Genomic DNA, 18790 nt, shown 5'->3' with positions numbered 1-18790 from the left:
GTTTTTTAATAAACAAAGATCACTTTAATGGGGATAAAGGGGAGCAAGCAAATTTGGTAAATATATACAACATTTTGAATGTAGAACTTGTTTGGCTGGAAATCGATAAAATGAATGTGAAAATAATCATATTTTTAAAAAGCATGTCAAGAATTTTCTTTATTAAATAAAACGAGTGTTCAAAAATAGTGTATTTTATTTTTGGTCACACTGCACAACGGTACTACTGCCGCCCTGGTCACAATGCTGCCATTAATATACACCAGTGTTGCCAGACTGCTGCTTTTAGCACAACTGTAAGATTTTAAAATTTGTGCATTCCAGTTATCAGACGTTAACGCCATTTTCAGTTAATTTGTAAGAATTATGCATATCAGACGTTAGCGCGATTTTCAGTTAATTTTTGGAAATTAAGTTTTAAACTGTGTTTGCGATAAAGAAAAGAGGAAAGAAGTAATTCAATAAGAAAAACAATTTTGTGAAGCGCCAGAAAATGGTACATTACCCATTAAGATGCCCCTATGGAGACAATTTAATTGAATACTTGATAAAGGGTTCAATTTAGTGAGTGCCCTCTAAACAAGCTAAATTTCGACCACACCTTCGCCGTTTGCGGAAACAGCTATAACCGATTATCAGCCAGTCAGAGCAATGAACGGATTTTCAATGTGAAACAAGAACTGCATGCTCACCTTGTGAAGAACTTTCAATCATCCAGAGACAGCGCAAACTTAAAAGATATATGTATGTATGTATGTGTGTATGAACATATGCACACCCGCCGGTAATTGCCGTTGATGGGGAGAGAGAGTAAGCGAAAGAGAAAGAGAGGCAACGCAATGACAACAAATGAAATGGTTACGAAAAAAATAAAGACATGCTAAGAAGAAACCTGAAAACGTTTTGCATACGACTGCGAGAGGTACTATCGCCTTTTGTTTTGATGGCGCTGATGATGAAGTGTTATGGTTGTTGTTGTCGCGCTCGATCTCTTGTAGCGACAAAGCATCGGCTGTTGTCGTTGTTGTTGTTGTTGTTGTTACTGCTGCTGCTGCTGATGTTTGATGCTGTGCTGTAGCTACCTGTTCGGTTCACGTGCTGCCATTCGGTCGCTGAGTTTATAAATGATCGACGACGAGACGCAGGGCGCAACAGTTTCTCGGTAAACCTCAAACTCGGACGTGAACGCGAACGTGCGCAACCCAAGCAAAAATTAAGCGAATTTAGATTAAGTTTTAATGTGGGTTTTTTGTGACGTTTTATTGAGATATACCAAAGTTGCACAGTTTTTTTTTTGTTATTTCCTTTGCTCTTCGTTTAATGAACACTAACGATTGCTCCAGAAATAAAGTGAAGACATAACATATAGAGCACAAAGGTGAAAAGATTAACGACTCATTTCAACGAAAGTGACGAAAATTTCGCAAGATTTGTGAACTGAAATGCTCAAGTATAGCTCAATCTCAAAGTTCACAAGTCGTAATAATCAATTGAGTTGAAAACAAATACATAATTCTATAAAAATTATTCATTAATAATAATCTCTCAATGTAACTGACCCAATGCCGTATATTGTAAATCCTCTTATCACTCGAGTAAATATAATCCATATACTTGGTGGGCAACAAAATGTATTTAATATAAGCTCAAGTTCCGTTTGAGTTGTGAGTTGTCAGTGAATAACGCCTATCATAAGCGTATTGATTGTGCGTGAATCGACAATGAAATGACAAATATGATAAAAGATTGCAACAGCATTGTTTATCAACCAAAACTTGCTAAAAATGGGCATTATTGAAACGGATGCCAGCGAAAATGCGAAGGCGCCGGCTCATTTGCATCAAATATGTTTATAGCTATAAAGTAAAAGAGATGCAAAACCCAAAGGCGGCGCTTGGCCTTGAAATGGTTTCAACTTCAGCTTCAGTTTCGGTTTCATCGAAAACCAATTAACTAAGCAGCTATCGAAACGGGCCTGGTCCAAAATACAAATTTCAAGAAAAACAAAAAAAACTTACAGCGAAACCATGTCACACTGCAAAAACTCAAATATATATGCCAACTATAATATGTAGTTGTATTTGTTATGTATATTTGGTTTTATGGTCATTTCATGGATTCATGGATTCATGGATTTTGTGTGTGTGTTTTTTTTTTGCACATGTCACACACACGCGCTGAACAAAATCATCAACTTCAAATCTCCACATCTCTATCAATAACTCATTTCTCATTCGCGTGTAGTTTGAACAATTGTGTAAATAATGCTCATAATTAATGAAATGGGATGAGTATTTACCCAGAATTAAGGAACATGCCAAAACACCGTATAGATCGTATTGAATTCTAAAAGAAATTGGTAATTAGCTTTAGCTCCCAAAATACTCGCAAATAATAAATGAATACTCGAGAAATGACATTTAAGATTTGAGGATTGATAAACAAGCAAGCCTCTTTTGGGTAATTAGTCTTTGTTGATTGTAAAGAGCTCTTCTTCTGTTTTTTTTTATTGTTTTTGTTTTTGTTATATTCGGAGATTTCACGAATCAATCGTGGACATGCGTATTGAGACTTAAATTGGCAGTACGAATTTGACAGACACCCCAATTAACCTTCGAGTGACTTGTGATTTTATGTCTACTATTTTGTTTTCTACTTTTTTTTTGTATTATTTTATTTTTATTTTTTCACCTCTCCAATGGGGGGGCTATAAAACTAATCCAATGCAACATATAAGTATATTTCGACACGTTTGTAAGTTAACTATCTATAGTATAGTATCGTATATAGTATATAGCTGACCTTGGAACGCACTTAAGTCCTAATGAGTGGGCAAAGGGGTAATTGATATTTGAACTTGATTTGTTTGCCTTGCAGTCGGAAACCCGTTCGATCTCTATGACCATTGTCATGAACGAATTTACCACTTAATGGGCACCCATCTCACATTCGCATTCACACTCACACTCGTTGTATTCACGTTGTGGATAACAGTTATCGTAAATGGGGTGTCGACACATAAAGAGTCCGAGTCTAGCTGTACTATTTGTTGTTGTTTAATGAATGAAGCCAGTTAAGAGGTCGGGTTGCAAGTGCTATAACCCTACTAACTAAGCAATCATCCAGCCACTAATTGTATTTGTATATATTGTAGTACGCCCTGTATGACCGGTAAAAGCATTTGTTAGCATTTGTAATGGCACATTTGAAGTACACTTGACTCGAATATATTCATGACAATGCTCCTATTCATTGCTCGCTTGCAGTTACATTCTCCGTTGAACCGCTTTGTCGCCATGAACAGACGCGGATGCGGAAAAGTTTTAGCTGCGGCTTTACTTCTACTCCTCCTGCAGCTTGGCAACTCTCAAGCTGAGCTCAACGATTCGACGTTGCAACTGCAGCGATTTCGACTCAACACACTCAATGCCACAAATGTCTGGTCGTTGCCACTGCCACCGTTGGCAACTGTGCCACAGCAGCCAGTCAAGGAGGCGGATGGACATGATGCACACTTGGCACGCAGCTCCATCATCTATGGCCTCGCAGAGGTTGCGAATGTGAGCAATGTGAATGCTGTTTGCCACGCCCAGCTGAAGCACGTGCAACGCGGAGTCCTGGGCAAACAGCCTTGGGCCATGAAAGGTTTGTTACTGTGTTTCCCTTTCCTTGCTATAACCCTAAAAAGCGCTTTCGTATCTCTTAAAGTACTCGATGCATCGGGCAGCAAGTCGTCGGGCTTCGTCTTTGGCCAAAACTATTGGCTGGGCAGTCGGGACGCCTGTCGTGCCGTCCAACGTCCTGTGGGCGTAACTTTGTCTCAGAACTATGAGCGTGTCATGCACTATGGACTGATCACACAGCAGGCGCCCTTTGCTATGGACTATCGGGTGGTTTATCTGAGTCACAGTTCGCCGTGGCAGGTGGAGATCAAACTCATGCCGGAACAAGTGCTACACATCGGTCTGTGCTTGCCCAGCGCTTGTCAGTCCACTGAGATCAAGGCGCTGACTGGCGATTATTTGGCCAGCAGTTACATGGATAACGAAGTCTTTGAGCTGCGTCCCGAAGTCCTGTACATGAAGGATCTGCAACTGCGCCAGGGATTCTACGATCGCCCGAGCTTCAAACTTTTGGCTGGCGCTGTTCTGGTCACTTGTGCTTTTATGCTTTGTGCCCAACAGCTGAAAGTGGCCAAGAAGCTGCCCCCGGAGGGCGATGATGTGGATGCTGGACTGGCGCCAGTGGAGTCGGAAATGTGGCGAGCATTGCACTCGCTGCTCAAGTGGCAGCCACTGCAGAACTTTGTCAGCTGCTACGATGTGAGCAGCAATTGGCGCAAGATTTGTGCAGTGCGGGAGACGAGTGCCCAGGAGATTCCTTTGCTCAATGGAGTGCGTTCGGTGTGCGCCATTTGGTTGCTAGTCTTCCATGTGTTCTGGTACATGTATTTCACCATCAACAACAAGGCGCAGCTCATCTCCTATGCGGAGAAGTTCGGATTGCAGTACCTCTCTTCGGCTCCCTTGCTGGTGGATGTCTTCTTCACCATCAGGTGAGTTAAGGAAAGGAACATCATTATTAACCTATATTAAACTCTTTCTTTTTGTAGTGGCTTTCTGCAGGTCTACAACTTTATGCGCAACACACAGCAAATGGAGGTAGTGCGTCAGAATGGTCTGCTGGCCAATGCCAAGTTGTATGGCAAGTTGCTCTTCCATCGCTATCTGCGCATTGGACCTCTCTATCTGATTGTCATGGGTAGCGTTGACTTGGCATTTGCCTACATCGGTGACACTTCAGTCTATCACATCTATGATCGCTTCGATGAGCTGTGTGCTCAACATTGGTGGCGTAATCTCTTCTTCATACAGAATCTGTTTGAGCATCAGGAGATGTGCCTAAACTGGAGCTGGAGTCTGGCCTGTGACATGCAATTCTTTCTGCTGGCTAATGGTGTCTTATTTCTCTATGCCAAGTGAGTACCAGTTGTGACTTTGATTATAACAGCTACCCATAATGAATAAGAGTATAATATCTTTGTGTCTCCATAAAATGAATGTAACAGGCATAAGGAAACATCTCCGACCCTATACAGTATATATATGTTATTCTTGATCAGCGTGAACAGCCGAGACGATATAGCCATGTCCCTCTGTCTGTTTGTTCGTCTGTCTGTCTGTCCGTCCGTGTGTATGTACACCTTCAGATCTCAGAGACTATAAGAGATAAATATATAATTTTTATACCCGCTACCCGAGAAGTCTGTCTGTCTGTCCGTCCGTCTATATGAACACCCAGATCTCAGAGTCTGTTAGAGATAGAAATATAATTTTTTTTCGACATCACTTGTTATGTTTTCACTTATATTAAGTTTGCTTCAAACTTTCACCTCACGCTCACTTCCACCCCCCCCCAAATCGATAAAAATTGTATAATTAAAGAAATACTTTTGTATGGGCAAAAACGACTACCGCAATCGGGTCTTAGTTGCTTTGGCTGACAATCTAGGATATTTTACACTCTATGGTATATTTTGAATGTCGTAATATATTAATATGCACAATGTTCCATTTGGACACTTTTATTAATTTTGAGGTACATTAATTTGGTATATATTTAAATGTATACTGCACTGTTTTGGTTTTATTATTGTGCGGGTATCTCACAGTCGAGCACACCCGACTTTAGCTTTCTTACTTGTTTGTTTACTTATCACATTATTCTCTCTCTCTCTCCCTCTCTTTCTGAAGGCGTCCCAAGTTGGCTAAGCAAGTGACAATTTCCACGCTGTTGGCCTCCCTCGTCTGGTCGATTGGCATTGGCATCAAGCACAACTTTGAGTTCTCCTTTGACGCGTTTTATGCCACCGGCTCCCATATCTATACCAGCTCCTTTGTTCGCGTTGTTCCCTACATCGTTGGGGCCATTGCTGCTTGGCGCTTGCATGAGCGAAAACAGCAGGCGAAGGAGTCAAAATTGAGTGATCGGAAGGAGCGTTTCTATTGGCACTTTAGTCTTGTTGGCTTCATGATCTGCCTGTTTTCAACGGTTAAACGAGATTTGGGCTATCTGATTACAATTTTATTGTTTGCCCTTGGCCGAGTGTTGTTTTCAATGTGTATTTGCTGGATGATTTCGCGCAGCTCCAAGGGAAGCGGTGTTTGGTGGTCTCGCCTGCTGGAGGCTCCCATCTTTCAGCACTTCAATCGGCTGACATATGCCATCTATCTGCTGAATCCATTGGTAATCTCACTTGTCTTCAGTCTTACAACTGCCAGCACTCATGTTGATGGTTTTATGATGGTAAGTAATTGCTTTTAAATGTTGTTTTATATACTTAATGCTAATTTATACTTTTAGTGCGTTGTTGCTTGCGGCTTTATGATGATTGTCTATCTGGTGTCGCTTGTGTACTCAATGGCATTTGAGTTGCCCTACAGCAATTTGTCCAGTTTGTTGATGAAGCGCAACAGCAACAATAGTAAACCAAAAACTACGTAACGTGTGATCAACTCTGTTCTATGAACATGGCTTTATAAACAACCTAGTGCGTTTAGCTTAATGTTTCCTCTGTATATAAATTTGCAAGCATAGTCCGTATAATTAGTAGTATTAACTTCTGCCAAATAAAGGAGTCTACGATCTTAAATTCGATTTCCGTTTCTTTTTTGCTGTTATCGATAACTGCGTTGAGACTCGCATGTGCGTTAACAGAGCTCTGTTAACTGGCGTTTACAGAATGTTAGCATGCCCGCCAATGTAAATGAATTTGAATTGAGTGCGCACAATCTTACAATTAACCTAAACATTTATATATCGAATAATATTTACAACACTAATTACATATACATGTAAATCGTAGAATCTATATGCTAGGAATGTGAGTGTGTGTATGTGTGGGTGAGTGAGTGTGTGTGTATATGAGTGGGTGGATATATTCAAAGCTCCTTTCTCCACGCAACATGGCACGACGACATCTAATGAGTAGCAGCACAAAACAAGCAACATTTCTTCCACTATAAACTAATCTTTAAGATATTGCTCCAGCGGATTTGATCCCTGAAGCCGGGACGTGCCCATTTCATCTAAAAAAATATACATTAAATATGTTAAATGTTACTTGTAAATCGTATATTCAGACATTTTTCCACTCACTTGACTGTGGCGGCTTCGCTGTGGTTGTAATCTCCACTCGCTGGGACTGTAGACAGTTGACCCACTCGGATAATGAGATCTTCTTATCGCCATTCACATCACAGTAACGAGGCATTTTCTTGCCACATTTATTCAAATTGCTGCAACCCAAAAGTGATTAATCAAAATAATTGAGCAGGGCAACTTTTTAATTACCTGGCGCTGGTGACCAGATCTCGGAAGACCTTCCATTCCTTGCGCTCCCACGACTTGTTCTTGTTCTTGTCCAAAAACACAAAACTCAGCGTGGCAATGCGTTCATCTTCCGACTTCCACAAGGTCGAGTCACGGCTGTCAGTAAATGAAATACATTTATTAATAGTATTAACAGACAAAAGATCTCTGTTGTGCTGTCTTACCCTGTATTACTGCTGGGCAGCACTTTTGTGTTGAGAAACTCTTTCAGCTCCTTGAGGAACTGCGTCTTTCGTGGTCCCGTGCAACCCTTCATGGGTCGCACAGCGGTCACTTCATCGCATTGCGGTCGCTTTTGGCCAAAGGTTCCCGTTATACTCTTGCCCGTTTCCTCATTGACACACCAGCAGATGGAGCTGTAGCACTGGACACGCTTATAGCGACCATCGGCCATGCACTCGGGCACATAGAAGGAGCTATTGCCGCCATGCTGCAAATTAACAATATCGTTATATTGCACTCAATGGGGTAGTGGGGAGGTGGAAGTGTTGGCTGTGTGTTGTCTCCAAATCGCACTTACGCGCTGTTCCTCGCGTGCCAGCTCCTGATCCGTCCAGCAATTGGCCTCTCCTTCGCTCTCATTGTTCGCTGTCTCATCCTTGGGATTCAGAACTGTGGAGGAGAGGTCCATTAGAATAGATTCGATTTTGCCCTTTGAAAGCTTGCCAAGCGCTAAGTGGATGTTACTTCAAGTATTACTCAAATCGATTATAGGTTAGTTCAGAGCCCGACAAGTACGTACAATTAAATGACTTGGGATATCCCACTGGGGATGTGCTTGAATGTGACATGCTCTCATCCTCATCCTCGCCAATATAATCATCCTCGTGCTCCTCACTCTCGTTGCCAAAATCATTCGGATGATGGACACTGAGTTGGTTAACGCCACCGCCACCACCACGATTGTTGTTGCTATTGCTGCTGCTGCTGCTGATGGTTCCAATAATATTGGTATTCGTATGATCTTGATGGGTGTTTGTGTGATGAATGTTGAGATCTGTGTAGTGTGTGCGACGAGGAGGGCTCAAGCTGGATGTTGAGCTGCTGTTCAGTGTGTTAACTGTCGTTTTACCTGCATAGGAATGATGATACAAATGATAGACACACACAAACACATACACTTGCTCCCTTTGCTAAACTAACATGCCATGACTTTTCATGCACTTTTCATGCAAGTTTTCATGCATTCCCCATTCGTATTTTGGGCGATGCTCATGCTCAGTAGGAAAACAAAACTGGGGCGACTACTTACGTTGGCTGGCATCTTTGGCCAGGCAGTTGCTCCACTCCAGGCGCGACAGGCTATCGTCTCTGTTGACATCGCAGTACTTGCCAAAGGCACGTCCACATCGTCTGGGCTTCACCGCCTGAGTGTGTCATGTGGTGGTGCATACGAAATACGATACGATTACTGGTTAAGTGGGTGTAGCCTTAGGGGACTCAATTGACATTGACGCTGACGCTGACATAGACTTTGACGTCTACAAGGCATGTGGCAGACGGCGACAGCTACTTACCCGCTTCAAGAGCTTCTTCAGCTCACGCACTTCTTGCCTGTCCAGCAACTGATTGCGACTCCCATCCAACTGCGTAAACTTCCAATCCAACACAGCGGCATCGCTGGCCGCTGTCAATTTGCCAATGCGCAGCATTTCACTGCGAAACACTTCGATTAGATGATTGTTGAATGCCATGCGATCCGTTTTACTGCAACTCCGATGTCCCGATCCGCCTCCCTCGCTGCTATTGGCCGCATCCATATCGGGGCGTGGCGGCGACCGGCGGCGATTATTCCTCTTATACTGTCCGCACTTGGGCTTGCCCCGACGCCTCGAAGTATCCTTGATGGGATGCCCATTGCTGTCGCTGCACCAGCATCCCGTGCCGGTCAGACACTGCACCGCCGCATAGTTGCCATCGCTGCGACACCGGGGCAGGAAGATTTTCGGCTTGCGGACGCTCTCCCGGACAGCGTACTGCAGCGCAGCTAGGCAGCCTGAGAGAAGATTGAAAGTATATTTCATTTAAAACGATGTTCAGTTAAATTTAAAAGAAATAATTCCATTTTAGTAAATAGAAAGCAATTTTACTATATTTATTTCCTCCTAGAAAAATAATTAGGCAAGCAAAAAAGTTCATTTTAAAAAGACTTAAAGTATCTTTCAATAGAATTCGTGAAAATTAAATAAAAAAAATAAATTTTTAAGCTTTACTTTAAGAGGGAAATTTCTAACAAAACCCTTGAAGAAAATAATAAATTAAATTTACAATGCCTTTTTACTCTTCGACTAGCCACATTTGAAAAAGATGCAGAAATTAAAAAAAAAAACACTTACAGGGGAAATAAAAGAGTGAATTTTAAAAAGAATCTGAATATGTTTATAGGGTAAATGTGAAAATTAATTTAAGTTATCCATAAATTAATAATGAAATTTAAAAGTGTCTAAGCAATTAAAATAACCTTTTTAATATAGACTAATTATTAGTGATAACCTAGAGTATTTGATAAATTCATTTAAAGGGATTAAAAGTAAAGTTTAAGATTAAATTTTAAATATTTGATTAAAGGAGAAAATTATGCTACTTTATAGCTTGATTCTATTAAGATAATAAATAAATTACAAATTAATAGTGATAACCCAGAGTAATTAGACTCATTAATTTAAAGGCAATAAACATTTAAATTTAAGTTTACATTTTTAACATTTGATTCAAAGATAAAATATAGTTACGTTATGTTACGTTATGTTATTGCTTAAATTATAAAGAATATCAATAAATCACAATATATATCAGATTTTATAGGACAATTTGAAATCAACCTCGAAGAAAATTATGCCCAATTTGCATTATTTTACTAGCATTGTCATATCGAGGTGAAATATGTTTCTTACCCTTGCAGTTGCCGCGATGCTTGAGGCTGACCTGGTGACCGCTGCACTGGACCCGCTGCAGGTGACACCTCGTGGGATAGGTCTGATCATCGGTGCCACAAACGGGACCCTCGCTGTCGTCGCACTCCCCCTGCTTGGCGGCGCATTCCGAGAGCGACAGCGACAACGCCTGCGACTGCGATTGGGATTGTGGTGGCGGTGACTGTGATTGTGACTGGAAGAGATGGAAAGGCGAGGTGTGAGAAGTGGACAGGTGAGAAGTATGTGCCGTATGCGATTACGGACCAAAATCGTAAATAATATCAAACACGCGTTAAATGATTTATTACATTTATGGTCGCCAAATTCAAGTCGCAGTCGTCTCGATCAACGGCATGAATACGAATCAGTTGCATTCACGACACTTAACCAGGGAGAGAGACAGAGAGAGAGAGAGGGGGAGATTGAGGTGTAGGAAGGAGCCGTCGAAACGTGGCTAATATGAAAATCAAAGTGGTCAGGCCATAACTTGCATAGCATCGCGTAGCCAGCTCTGCTACCATTTGAATGTCTACCAATTCCCAGCCAGCTAGCTAGCCAACCAAAATAAAATCGCCACAACGAAATTGACCAAAAATTATGGCCATTGGCCAGACTGTGTTGCCTGCTGAGTGCGCAGATTCTTGTTTAGTCCAAAAAGTTATTAAAACTTTTTCGTGTTTTGCTTTTTTTTTCACTTCATCCATTGCGTATTACTTGCGTTTTTTTTTGTTTTTTTGTCAGTGCAGCGGCTTTTGCTAGTCTGTGACTCTTTAGATAAACTTCAAATTTTATGACATTAATTAGCTACAAGTTGTTGGAAGTCAAAATTATGACATTGCAAATGGCTCTGAAGTTGTTATAAGATAGCGAGCACATTACCAATTTGTAGTTGAATGTTTTTATTGAACTATTCCACTGCGTATTTTCACGTTCCATTTCATGTTCCTAACCAAACTTTTCAATTAAGCGTTTACAACTAATTTTAATGCTTTAGACATGTTGTACATTTGATATTTTAATAATTTAATATTAATTTTAATAAAAGTTAACTTTGTAATGTAGTATCTTGCCTTCTTAGATACCGAAAGTTTTACATTTTCTTTCATATTTTCGAATTTGATATCTTCAAATCCTAACTACAAAATTAAATAAAAAGGAAAATTTTTTATTATTAATCATAACGAATTAATAAGTATTTGTTTTCCCAATTAATTTATTAGGTCAGTTGTATTTATTAGCTAAGATCTATTTCATTCATGTTCGTGTTTCATTCCATGTTCCTAACCTCACAAATTAGGTTATCCTTTTTGAAAATAAGTTTCTATATTTAGTAGACTATAAGTTAGAAAATTAGTTCGAAACTGAAACCCAAACGGAAATGTTATAATAGACAAAACAATTGACGCTTTGAGTCTGTCAGCTTGCAATAGTAACATTGGTCAATTCTGACTGGCCGACTTTTGAAGCACACGCTCAGCAGTAATCGGATCACCTGACTGCGAACATTTAACAGGTGAATCGCAGCTTGTTGTCAGATACTTTAGCCAAAACACACTAAAAAAAAGAAGCGTAACACTCATCCAAAATTGCAGCGATTGCTTGAATAAGCAATAAGTGAATATGTGTTTGCAATTGCAACTGGATGCCAGGGGTTCCAGGAATGGCAACTGCAGAGAGGGAGGTCGGGCATTTGGGTGTGTGGGGGGACGCGACATCGATACCAAGAAGGGAAGGCGCCAATGAATCGCGTTATTTCTAATTGGGAATGCAAATGGCATTTGTCAGTTTGAAATAGGGCGTTATCCCAAAACGTGCCAGACATAATATGATATATATCATCGATATAAGTATCGAGTCACCCTGTGTTTGAGACACATACTTGATATACGAGTATGTTCTGAGAGTATGTGTGTGTGTGTGGAAAGAGTTCAAGGATTGTTACGACGATAACGACAAAATTATTGACTGACAGTTCTCACGCTCGTGGGGATTGGAGACTCGATTCTCGATTCTCGCGACTGGAGACTGGAGCTGTTTCACGGACAAAAGCGTAGACCTCAATCCAATTGAGAACAACAGCGAGCGAGAACACGAATCAGAAAGAGCAACACTTAAAATACGGCTTCACACTTTGTCATCATCAGACAGCTTAGTGGCAATGGGCAATGGGCAATGCCAATGGCACTGCATGCTGAATACTGAATACTGAATACTGGACATTGGTAATGGCAAATCTCCGTCTCATTCTCCCACTCTCTCTCTCTCTCTCGGTGAGTCTCTTGGTTCCCACACTTGAAGACCTGACTGGCTGGCTACCTAGGGCTTACTTCAGAGACTACAGAGGCTACCTGCCCCCACAGTCAGCAAAAAAGAGGCCCAAAACGCTTTTGACTTGTGACCATTTTTATATTTTACATCTCAGTTCTTTTGCTTTGCCCATTTTTATTTTCGCCTCTTCGCGCTCATTGCGCGTTCTTCAAAACACGTTCGTCGGCAGATGAAACAAAAACAAAAACCCAACGCAGATTGCGAATGTGGGAAATGGGAATGGGAATCGGGGACGAGTTGGGGACATTGACGAGAAGGAGGAGGAGGAGCAGGAGGATGGGGAATGGCAAAAGTTTTGCCGGCAAGCCGAGTTCGAGCAGACAGCGCGGCGGCAACAACCGGCATGGCACCTCTTCTGGCCAACAAGAGGACTTTTGCGACCAGCTAAGAAGGGGGAGAAAGATGGGGAGTTCAGAGTCAGAGAAGTCACTAAGAAGTTTTGAGTAAAAAAGGCTGAAGGCTCTGGCTTGTCTGTAGACAATTTGTAGTGGCAATCCAAGGTGGGAAGCAAACTGACCAAATCACTTTTAATACCTGGAATATTCAAGTGTTTTCTTGGGATTTACACGCTGATTATTTATTTCATTTCGGTTTCTTTTTTTTTTGTCGTGGACTTGGCTGCACACTTCTTTTCTCTAGGGTATTTCAATCGAAGGTGCTGCACTTACCTGTTGATTATGGCGAAACTCTCGACTCCTTTCGCCGTCTGCCAGCTGGAGCACCATCAGAAGCACCAGGAGCAGGGCAATGGGTGAACATCTTGCTAACATTTTAATATTGTCAATAGCTGTGAGTATTGCTTAATTGTTGCTTGTGTCAATTATTAATTGTCGCGAATTATTGGCGTAACATTATTTGCATTATTCTTTGCTCTTGTTTCAGTTTATTTCTTTTCACCAAGTCGCAATTAAAATTTCGTTTCTTTTGGGTTTTTTTTGGGGAGGAGAAGGAACTTTCTGAGGTGTGGTAGAAATTGTGTACTCTTCTTTATTTATTTATCGATTTCCGCGGCTATTTTTAGTGACTTTTGGCCAGTTTTGAGTATAGCTAGAGATGTGGATATATAGTATGTACTATATAGTATGTGTATCGATCTAGCAGTGAGTGGGATTTTTGTTTATAAGCAAGTATAATGAATGCTTTGCTTGATATGAACTTATGATTGTTGTTGCTCTTGTTGTTGCTGCTGATGTTTGTTTGTTTATTCGCAACAATTTATATACAGCACACACACTTGCACTCGCACACTTGGCACACTCGGCAGCGATTGGATTGAGTGAAAACTGAAAAACTGAAAAGTAAACCGTGCGTCGCCAAGTTTCAAATACGACTGAGACCCCAGCCGTTCAATAGGAGTAGTCGGGAACACATTATGGTCGAGAGTGTGGCCTAAAGTGGCTCGCGAGAGAGCGACTGCGATTGTGTGCATGTGTGTGTAAGACAGAACGAAACAGCAACAGTAGAGAGAGAGCTAGAACGCAGGCGACCAGAGAGAGAGAGAGAGAGCACGATGATCGTGCAGAGCTCTGCACAGTTGGTCAGCATTGGGCATCGACAATGCCGATGTCGCCACAATGTCTGGTGCTGTCTACTGCCATATCTTATCTTTTTCTTTTTCGTTGGTTTTCTTTTGGTTTTTGTCTTTCTTTTGCCTTCTTTTCACGGCAGACAGCGGCACACGGCTGACGACGAAGACCGAGACTGGACAGCGGCCAGCACAAAGGTCCGACAGCGACGATCCTCAAACACACACACTTAAAAACTTTTGATATTCCCTCTCTCTGCGTGTGTGTGTGCTTGAGTGTTTGCGTGAGCGTGTGTGCAAGTGTGAAATTTATCTTCCTTTGTACATCTCAAGAGGTTGCCTCACCAATACAGCAACAACAGTCACAGCAACAACAGCAACAACAGCAACAACATCAACAACACGAACACCTAAAACAAAACAAGCCACTGGTAATGCCAGTTGGTGGGATCATCGAAGCGATCTGTGGCCTGGCCAGCTGTGGCTCTAGCAAAAGGCAAAAAGTAGACGTCCTCTAGGAAGGCTCGATCAACTAGAAGATACCCTGCAATCCTCATTATGTCCCTAAAAAAATGCAAAACACTTTCAAGCATAGCGAACTCGTAAAACAGCTCAAGACTTGATTCATAATGTCAGTGGCAAAATGCTTGCATATAATGAAATTTTCAGAATATATATAGATAACAATCTAAAACAGGTCTGAGCTAAAATTAGACATCATTCTCTTAAGATTGTATAAAATCCATAACTTTATTCAGTACTTTGCATCGTTTCAAAATATTGACAACACACTGATAATGATAATGTGTATCATATTTTGGCAATAAGGTAAAAGACAAGGCTTCAGTTTCAATCAATATCTGTAAAGATCTATGAAGAAGCATTTTAATTGCATTATGACAGTTAAAGGATTAACGGATTTGCTTTGTGTTAAGTCATATTCAATTCTTCTGCAAGTTTACTCTACCCTTTTGTTCGTCACTTCACAGGGTATAATAAAGCAAGTAAAAGGAGAAAAGGAAAACGTGAGCTATGTACTCGCTCGCTTAAGACGGGGGACTACAACTTGAACTGGGACTGAGACTGAGACTCAGTCTGAGACTGGGACTGGGACTGAGCCAACTCCTGTCTCTCGCCAGGCAGTCGCACGTCTGTGATTTATAGAGCTGCTGCTGTCTGAGCGAACCGGCAGGCCGGTCGATGCCAAAGCCAAAGCCGAAGTCGAAGACGAAGCCGGTGTCGATGCCGATGGTTGTTGCCGGTATCGGTATCTGTGTGAAACCTGCCAGACAGTGTGACGGCAGCTAACGAAAGCGTCCCAAGCCCTGCTGTCTGTCTGTCAGTCTGTCCGTCCGTCCATCTGTTGGTCTTTCCGTCTGCCTCAGCCCCCGACTGGCCCTTGTGTTCCATTGTTTTTCGGTCGCTTGTACAACGTGTATTTTTGTGGTCTTCTTTTATGGCCGAACATGCTATAGATATTAGGAGTTTCGGGATGGGGCACGAGAACGAGACGAGACGCGACGCGACGCAGCGGAGACTCCGAGTAAAACTGCCAGACAGTATGACGCCAAATTCAATACAACATCGTCGATAACAAAGGTAAACAGCCCATGCACAGTAGGGCTCAACACGAGAGACATCCACATGGGAGGGGCAGGTGCAAGGCAAGACAAAGGGGGTGGAGAGGGGAGGGCAGGGGAGGCCTACAAGAAGGAACCACTTGAGTAGTGTCAATAATAATACCCATGGATGAAGACGCATTTGGTAGCCCCGTTTGTTGTACGATTGTGTTTGTGTGCTGAGAACAACACAAAAATACAGAAAATAAAACACACACACACATGGACACAGATACAATATGAATAGATACAGATACGGATACAGATACAGATGCAGATACTGAGATACACAGGCACAAACACGCGCCCCGCTCATGTACTTAACTAATCATTGTCCGATTCTTCTCTGTTTGTTTTTTGTGAAGAAACTTTTCGGTTGAAATTGTTTTTATTGTACTCGCACTTGAATTGATGTATCTGCAACTGTATATGTGTGTGTGTGTATGTGTGTGAGCATCAATCTGTAAAAGATTCAATTTTGCGCACTCGCAAAATAATTAAACATTTAACCAGAAATCAAACATATTCGAGTGTGAAGAGTGTGTGGTGAATTTATGCAGACAAATCAATTGATCTAATTCGCAGAAAGCATAATATTTATTTTAGAAACTTGCCGCATTCTTTTCTTTTCTTTGTATTTTAGGAAGATGTTTTATTGCATTTTTTGAACTACTTTAGATCTAACATATATTGAAATTTCATAGCTTTTTTGTATCATTTTAATTAATTCTTCATTTCAATTTAACTTATTAACCATAAGTAAATTCAACTTTATATTAAATAACATCACAGTAAATTCGATCAATTGAAAAGTTGTGGGTGTCTTAAGATATATTGCTGGTAAAACATTTTAGGACATCAATGAAAAACATTTCTCAAGAACGCATTTAGAGATCGTAAATTCTGTTTGTAAGCATATAGAAAATCCAAAGGACTTCTGTACCAGCAACTCATTGAGCCTTGTAGGCCTGAAACTTGCCTACTTAAATACATTTTAAAAATGAAAACCTTGCTTTATTGTTTTGCCAACTAAGTTGAGTGCTCTATTGTTTAATATTTATATCGTTTTTTAATATGTACTTATGAACAAACTTATATTCAATAAAGTGAATCACAACTACGTGACCTTAGATAACAAAGGCCGAATATCACAATAAAAAGTGTCCATAATTTCTAAGAATCTTAAAAGAAAATCACCTTTCGGTAGTCCCCTCAATTATCTAACACAATGTGTATACAAATGAAGCCTGGGTCATCTACTATTTAAGAGCTTGATTTTAAACAGATGAACATTAAAACCTCTTGAGATTCATTAGTATTATATCGATTCTCCCTTCGCATCGAAATGAAGTTTACAATCGTCCTGTTTTTGAGCATGTTGGTAACTTTGGCTTGCTCTCAACCAGTATTTGAAGAGGAGCCAGAAATTGAAAGCGCAGTGGATGAGCTATCTGGCAAGGATGAAGTTGGGGAAGTGCAGCAGGACGAGACAGTTGTGGCAGAGCCACTAGAACTGGTTGATGCAATGGACGAACTCATTCACCAGGAGCAAGGAAGTAGCGATGATCAGACACTTGAGGACTCGCAAAGTCGCCAAAAACGTGCTGTCTGTCGCTGTGTTAGACGTGGACGAAGAGTTGTTTGCGTTTGCCGTCGCAAATAACCAAGTATATACTACAATATATTACTTAAAAATGAGTATGAATTATATTATATCCTCTGATAAAATACTAATCAATGAATAAAATCAGAGTGTATTTAAAAAGGGGTTTTTTCAAGGCATGTATTCGCTGTATATGCATATTAGAATGTAATATATAATTTCTTCATCTAAAAGTCTTATTGAGAAACACATTTTATTTATTCACACCTCGAAGTCTAAGGCAAATGGGAATTAATACTTCTTCGATGAGTACATTAATATAATATTGTCAAAAGAAGTCAATATTATGTAAGACTCTCTGCACACATCATTGAAGATTTTGAATCATAGCTTTCCAGAACATTAAACAAGATAATATTTTGTTAGTGTCAACTTTTGGTATGACACACATAACATAGCTAAAAGCCAAGTAAAAGACACGCAACAAAATCAACAGTTTCAATAGTTTTCTTTCGATGAGTTCATAATAACACATGACACTTTTTAATTTGACATGAAATCGCGAGTTGTGAATTATTTACTTAAGATGTGACGCTAATTTCAACGTATTATAATTTAGAGGAATACGAAAGTAATTAAGCTTATCGCGTGTTTTGACTGATCGCGACAGTTCTGAACTAACAGATGGGGGTCAAAGAATCACATCAAATGGTAAAATTGCCGGCCGCGAATCAGAAGCAAGACTAAAATGTTTATTTCATTCACATGATGTATACTTATAGTACATTGAATGCGAATAAACAAATGAAATTAAAGGCAGCGCTCTACACTTTGCAATATTCATTTACGTATGCACAAAGTAGTATGAAAAGACACACATATACACAAAGCTCATAGCGCTTATTCTTATCAATTAAATGAACACACATCACATCCAGAGGAAAAAGAGTGAACAGTCTTCACAAGAGCAGCAGAAACTCTGAATCGAAACACATAGCCATATACACACGCTCAATTAACGCCAATTATACGTGCTCTCCAAGCGATTTTTGTTAATAAAACATTATTGGAATTACTATAAAATTACGATTGTCGTGGGTATTAATTTGTTAAATTCTCGATTACATGTAGGCAACTAAACCGGCTGCTGATTGCTTTTCTTTTATTGCATTATATTGCATATGCCGACAGCGCGAATTGTGTCTTGCCAACGCAGCTTCAATATCGAGGAAGTGAACCGCACGCGAGACTTTCTCTATTTACACTGAGGCTTGAGTTTTCAGTGTTGAACATTTCTAACATATAGTAATTATCACACAAATGCTCTGACATGCAATGATAGAGGGTCGATTAATTGAGGGAATGTCTTTTGAATATAGAGACTTAAAAGACGATTCAAATGCGCGCT

The 18790-nt window shown here is 40.6% G+C and overlaps 3 protein-coding genes across 10 annotated transcripts; 2 read left to right on the top strand and 1 right to left on the bottom strand.

Annotated features, from left to right (window-relative positions):
• Nucleotides 1-1147: 1147 nt before the first annotated feature.
• On the top strand, nucleotides 1148-6657 carry LOC133841445 (nose resistant to fluoxetine protein 6). Of its 2 annotated transcripts, none has more exons than XM_062273939.1 (6): nucleotides 1148-1240; nucleotides 3267-3645; nucleotides 3709-4555; nucleotides 4613-4978; nucleotides 5754-6306; nucleotides 6364-6657. In XM_062273939.1, exons 2-6 carry the CDS (start codon nucleotides 3297-3299, stop codon nucleotides 6502-6504), a joined length of 2256 nt encoding a protein of 751 aa, XP_062129923.1. In that variant the 5' UTR covers nucleotides 1148-1240; nucleotides 3267-3296; the 3' UTR covers nucleotides 6505-6657. The 2 variants fall into 2 exon arrangements, with proteins under 2 accessions (XP_062129923.1, XP_062129924.1); XM_062273940.1 differs by having other exon boundaries at nucleotides 1156-1378.
• On the bottom strand, nucleotides 6119-18625 carry LOC133841446 (SPARC-related modular calcium-binding protein 1). Of its 7 annotated transcripts, XM_062273942.1 has the most exons (11): nucleotides 18508-18625; nucleotides 13304-13682; nucleotides 10287-10500; nucleotides 8910-9388; nucleotides 8645-8759; nucleotides 8135-8464; nucleotides 7913-8064; nucleotides 7557-7822; nucleotides 7354-7488; nucleotides 7159-7298; nucleotides 6119-7088 (listed from the first exon to the last, which is right to left on the bottom strand). In XM_062273942.1, exons 2-11 carry the CDS (start codon nucleotides 13403-13405, stop codon nucleotides 7027-7029), a joined length of 1995 nt encoding a protein of 664 aa, XP_062129926.1. In that variant the 5' UTR covers nucleotides 13406-13682; nucleotides 18508-18625; the 3' UTR covers nucleotides 6119-7026. The 7 variants fall into 7 exon arrangements, with proteins under 7 accessions (XP_062129926.1, XP_062129925.1, XP_062129929.1 ...); XM_062273941.1 differs by lacking the exon at nucleotides 18508-18625 and having other exon boundaries at nucleotides 13304-13977; XM_062273945.1 differs by lacking the exon at nucleotides 18508-18625 and having other exon boundaries at nucleotides 7913-8004; nucleotides 13304-13975.
• On the top strand, nucleotides 17066-17521 carry LOC133841447 (uncharacterized). The gene has a single exon (XM_062273949.1). It carries the CDS (start codon nucleotides 17125-17127, stop codon nucleotides 17440-17442), a length of 318 nt encoding a protein of 105 aa, XP_062129933.1. The 5' UTR covers nucleotides 17066-17124; the 3' UTR covers nucleotides 17443-17521.
• Nucleotides 18626-18790: the final 165 nt, after the last annotated feature.

This window comes from Drosophila sulfurigaster, chromosome 3 (assembly GCF_023558435.1).
Source record: "Drosophila sulfurigaster albostrigata strain 15112-1811.04 chromosome 3, ASM2355843v2, whole genome shotgun sequence".
Lineage (NCBI taxonomy): Eukaryota > Metazoa > Arthropoda > Insecta > Diptera > Drosophilidae > Drosophila > Drosophila sulfurigaster.
The sequence above is the reverse complement of the archived record's forward strand: the minus strand, read 5'-3'. Positions and strand labels throughout refer to the sequence as shown.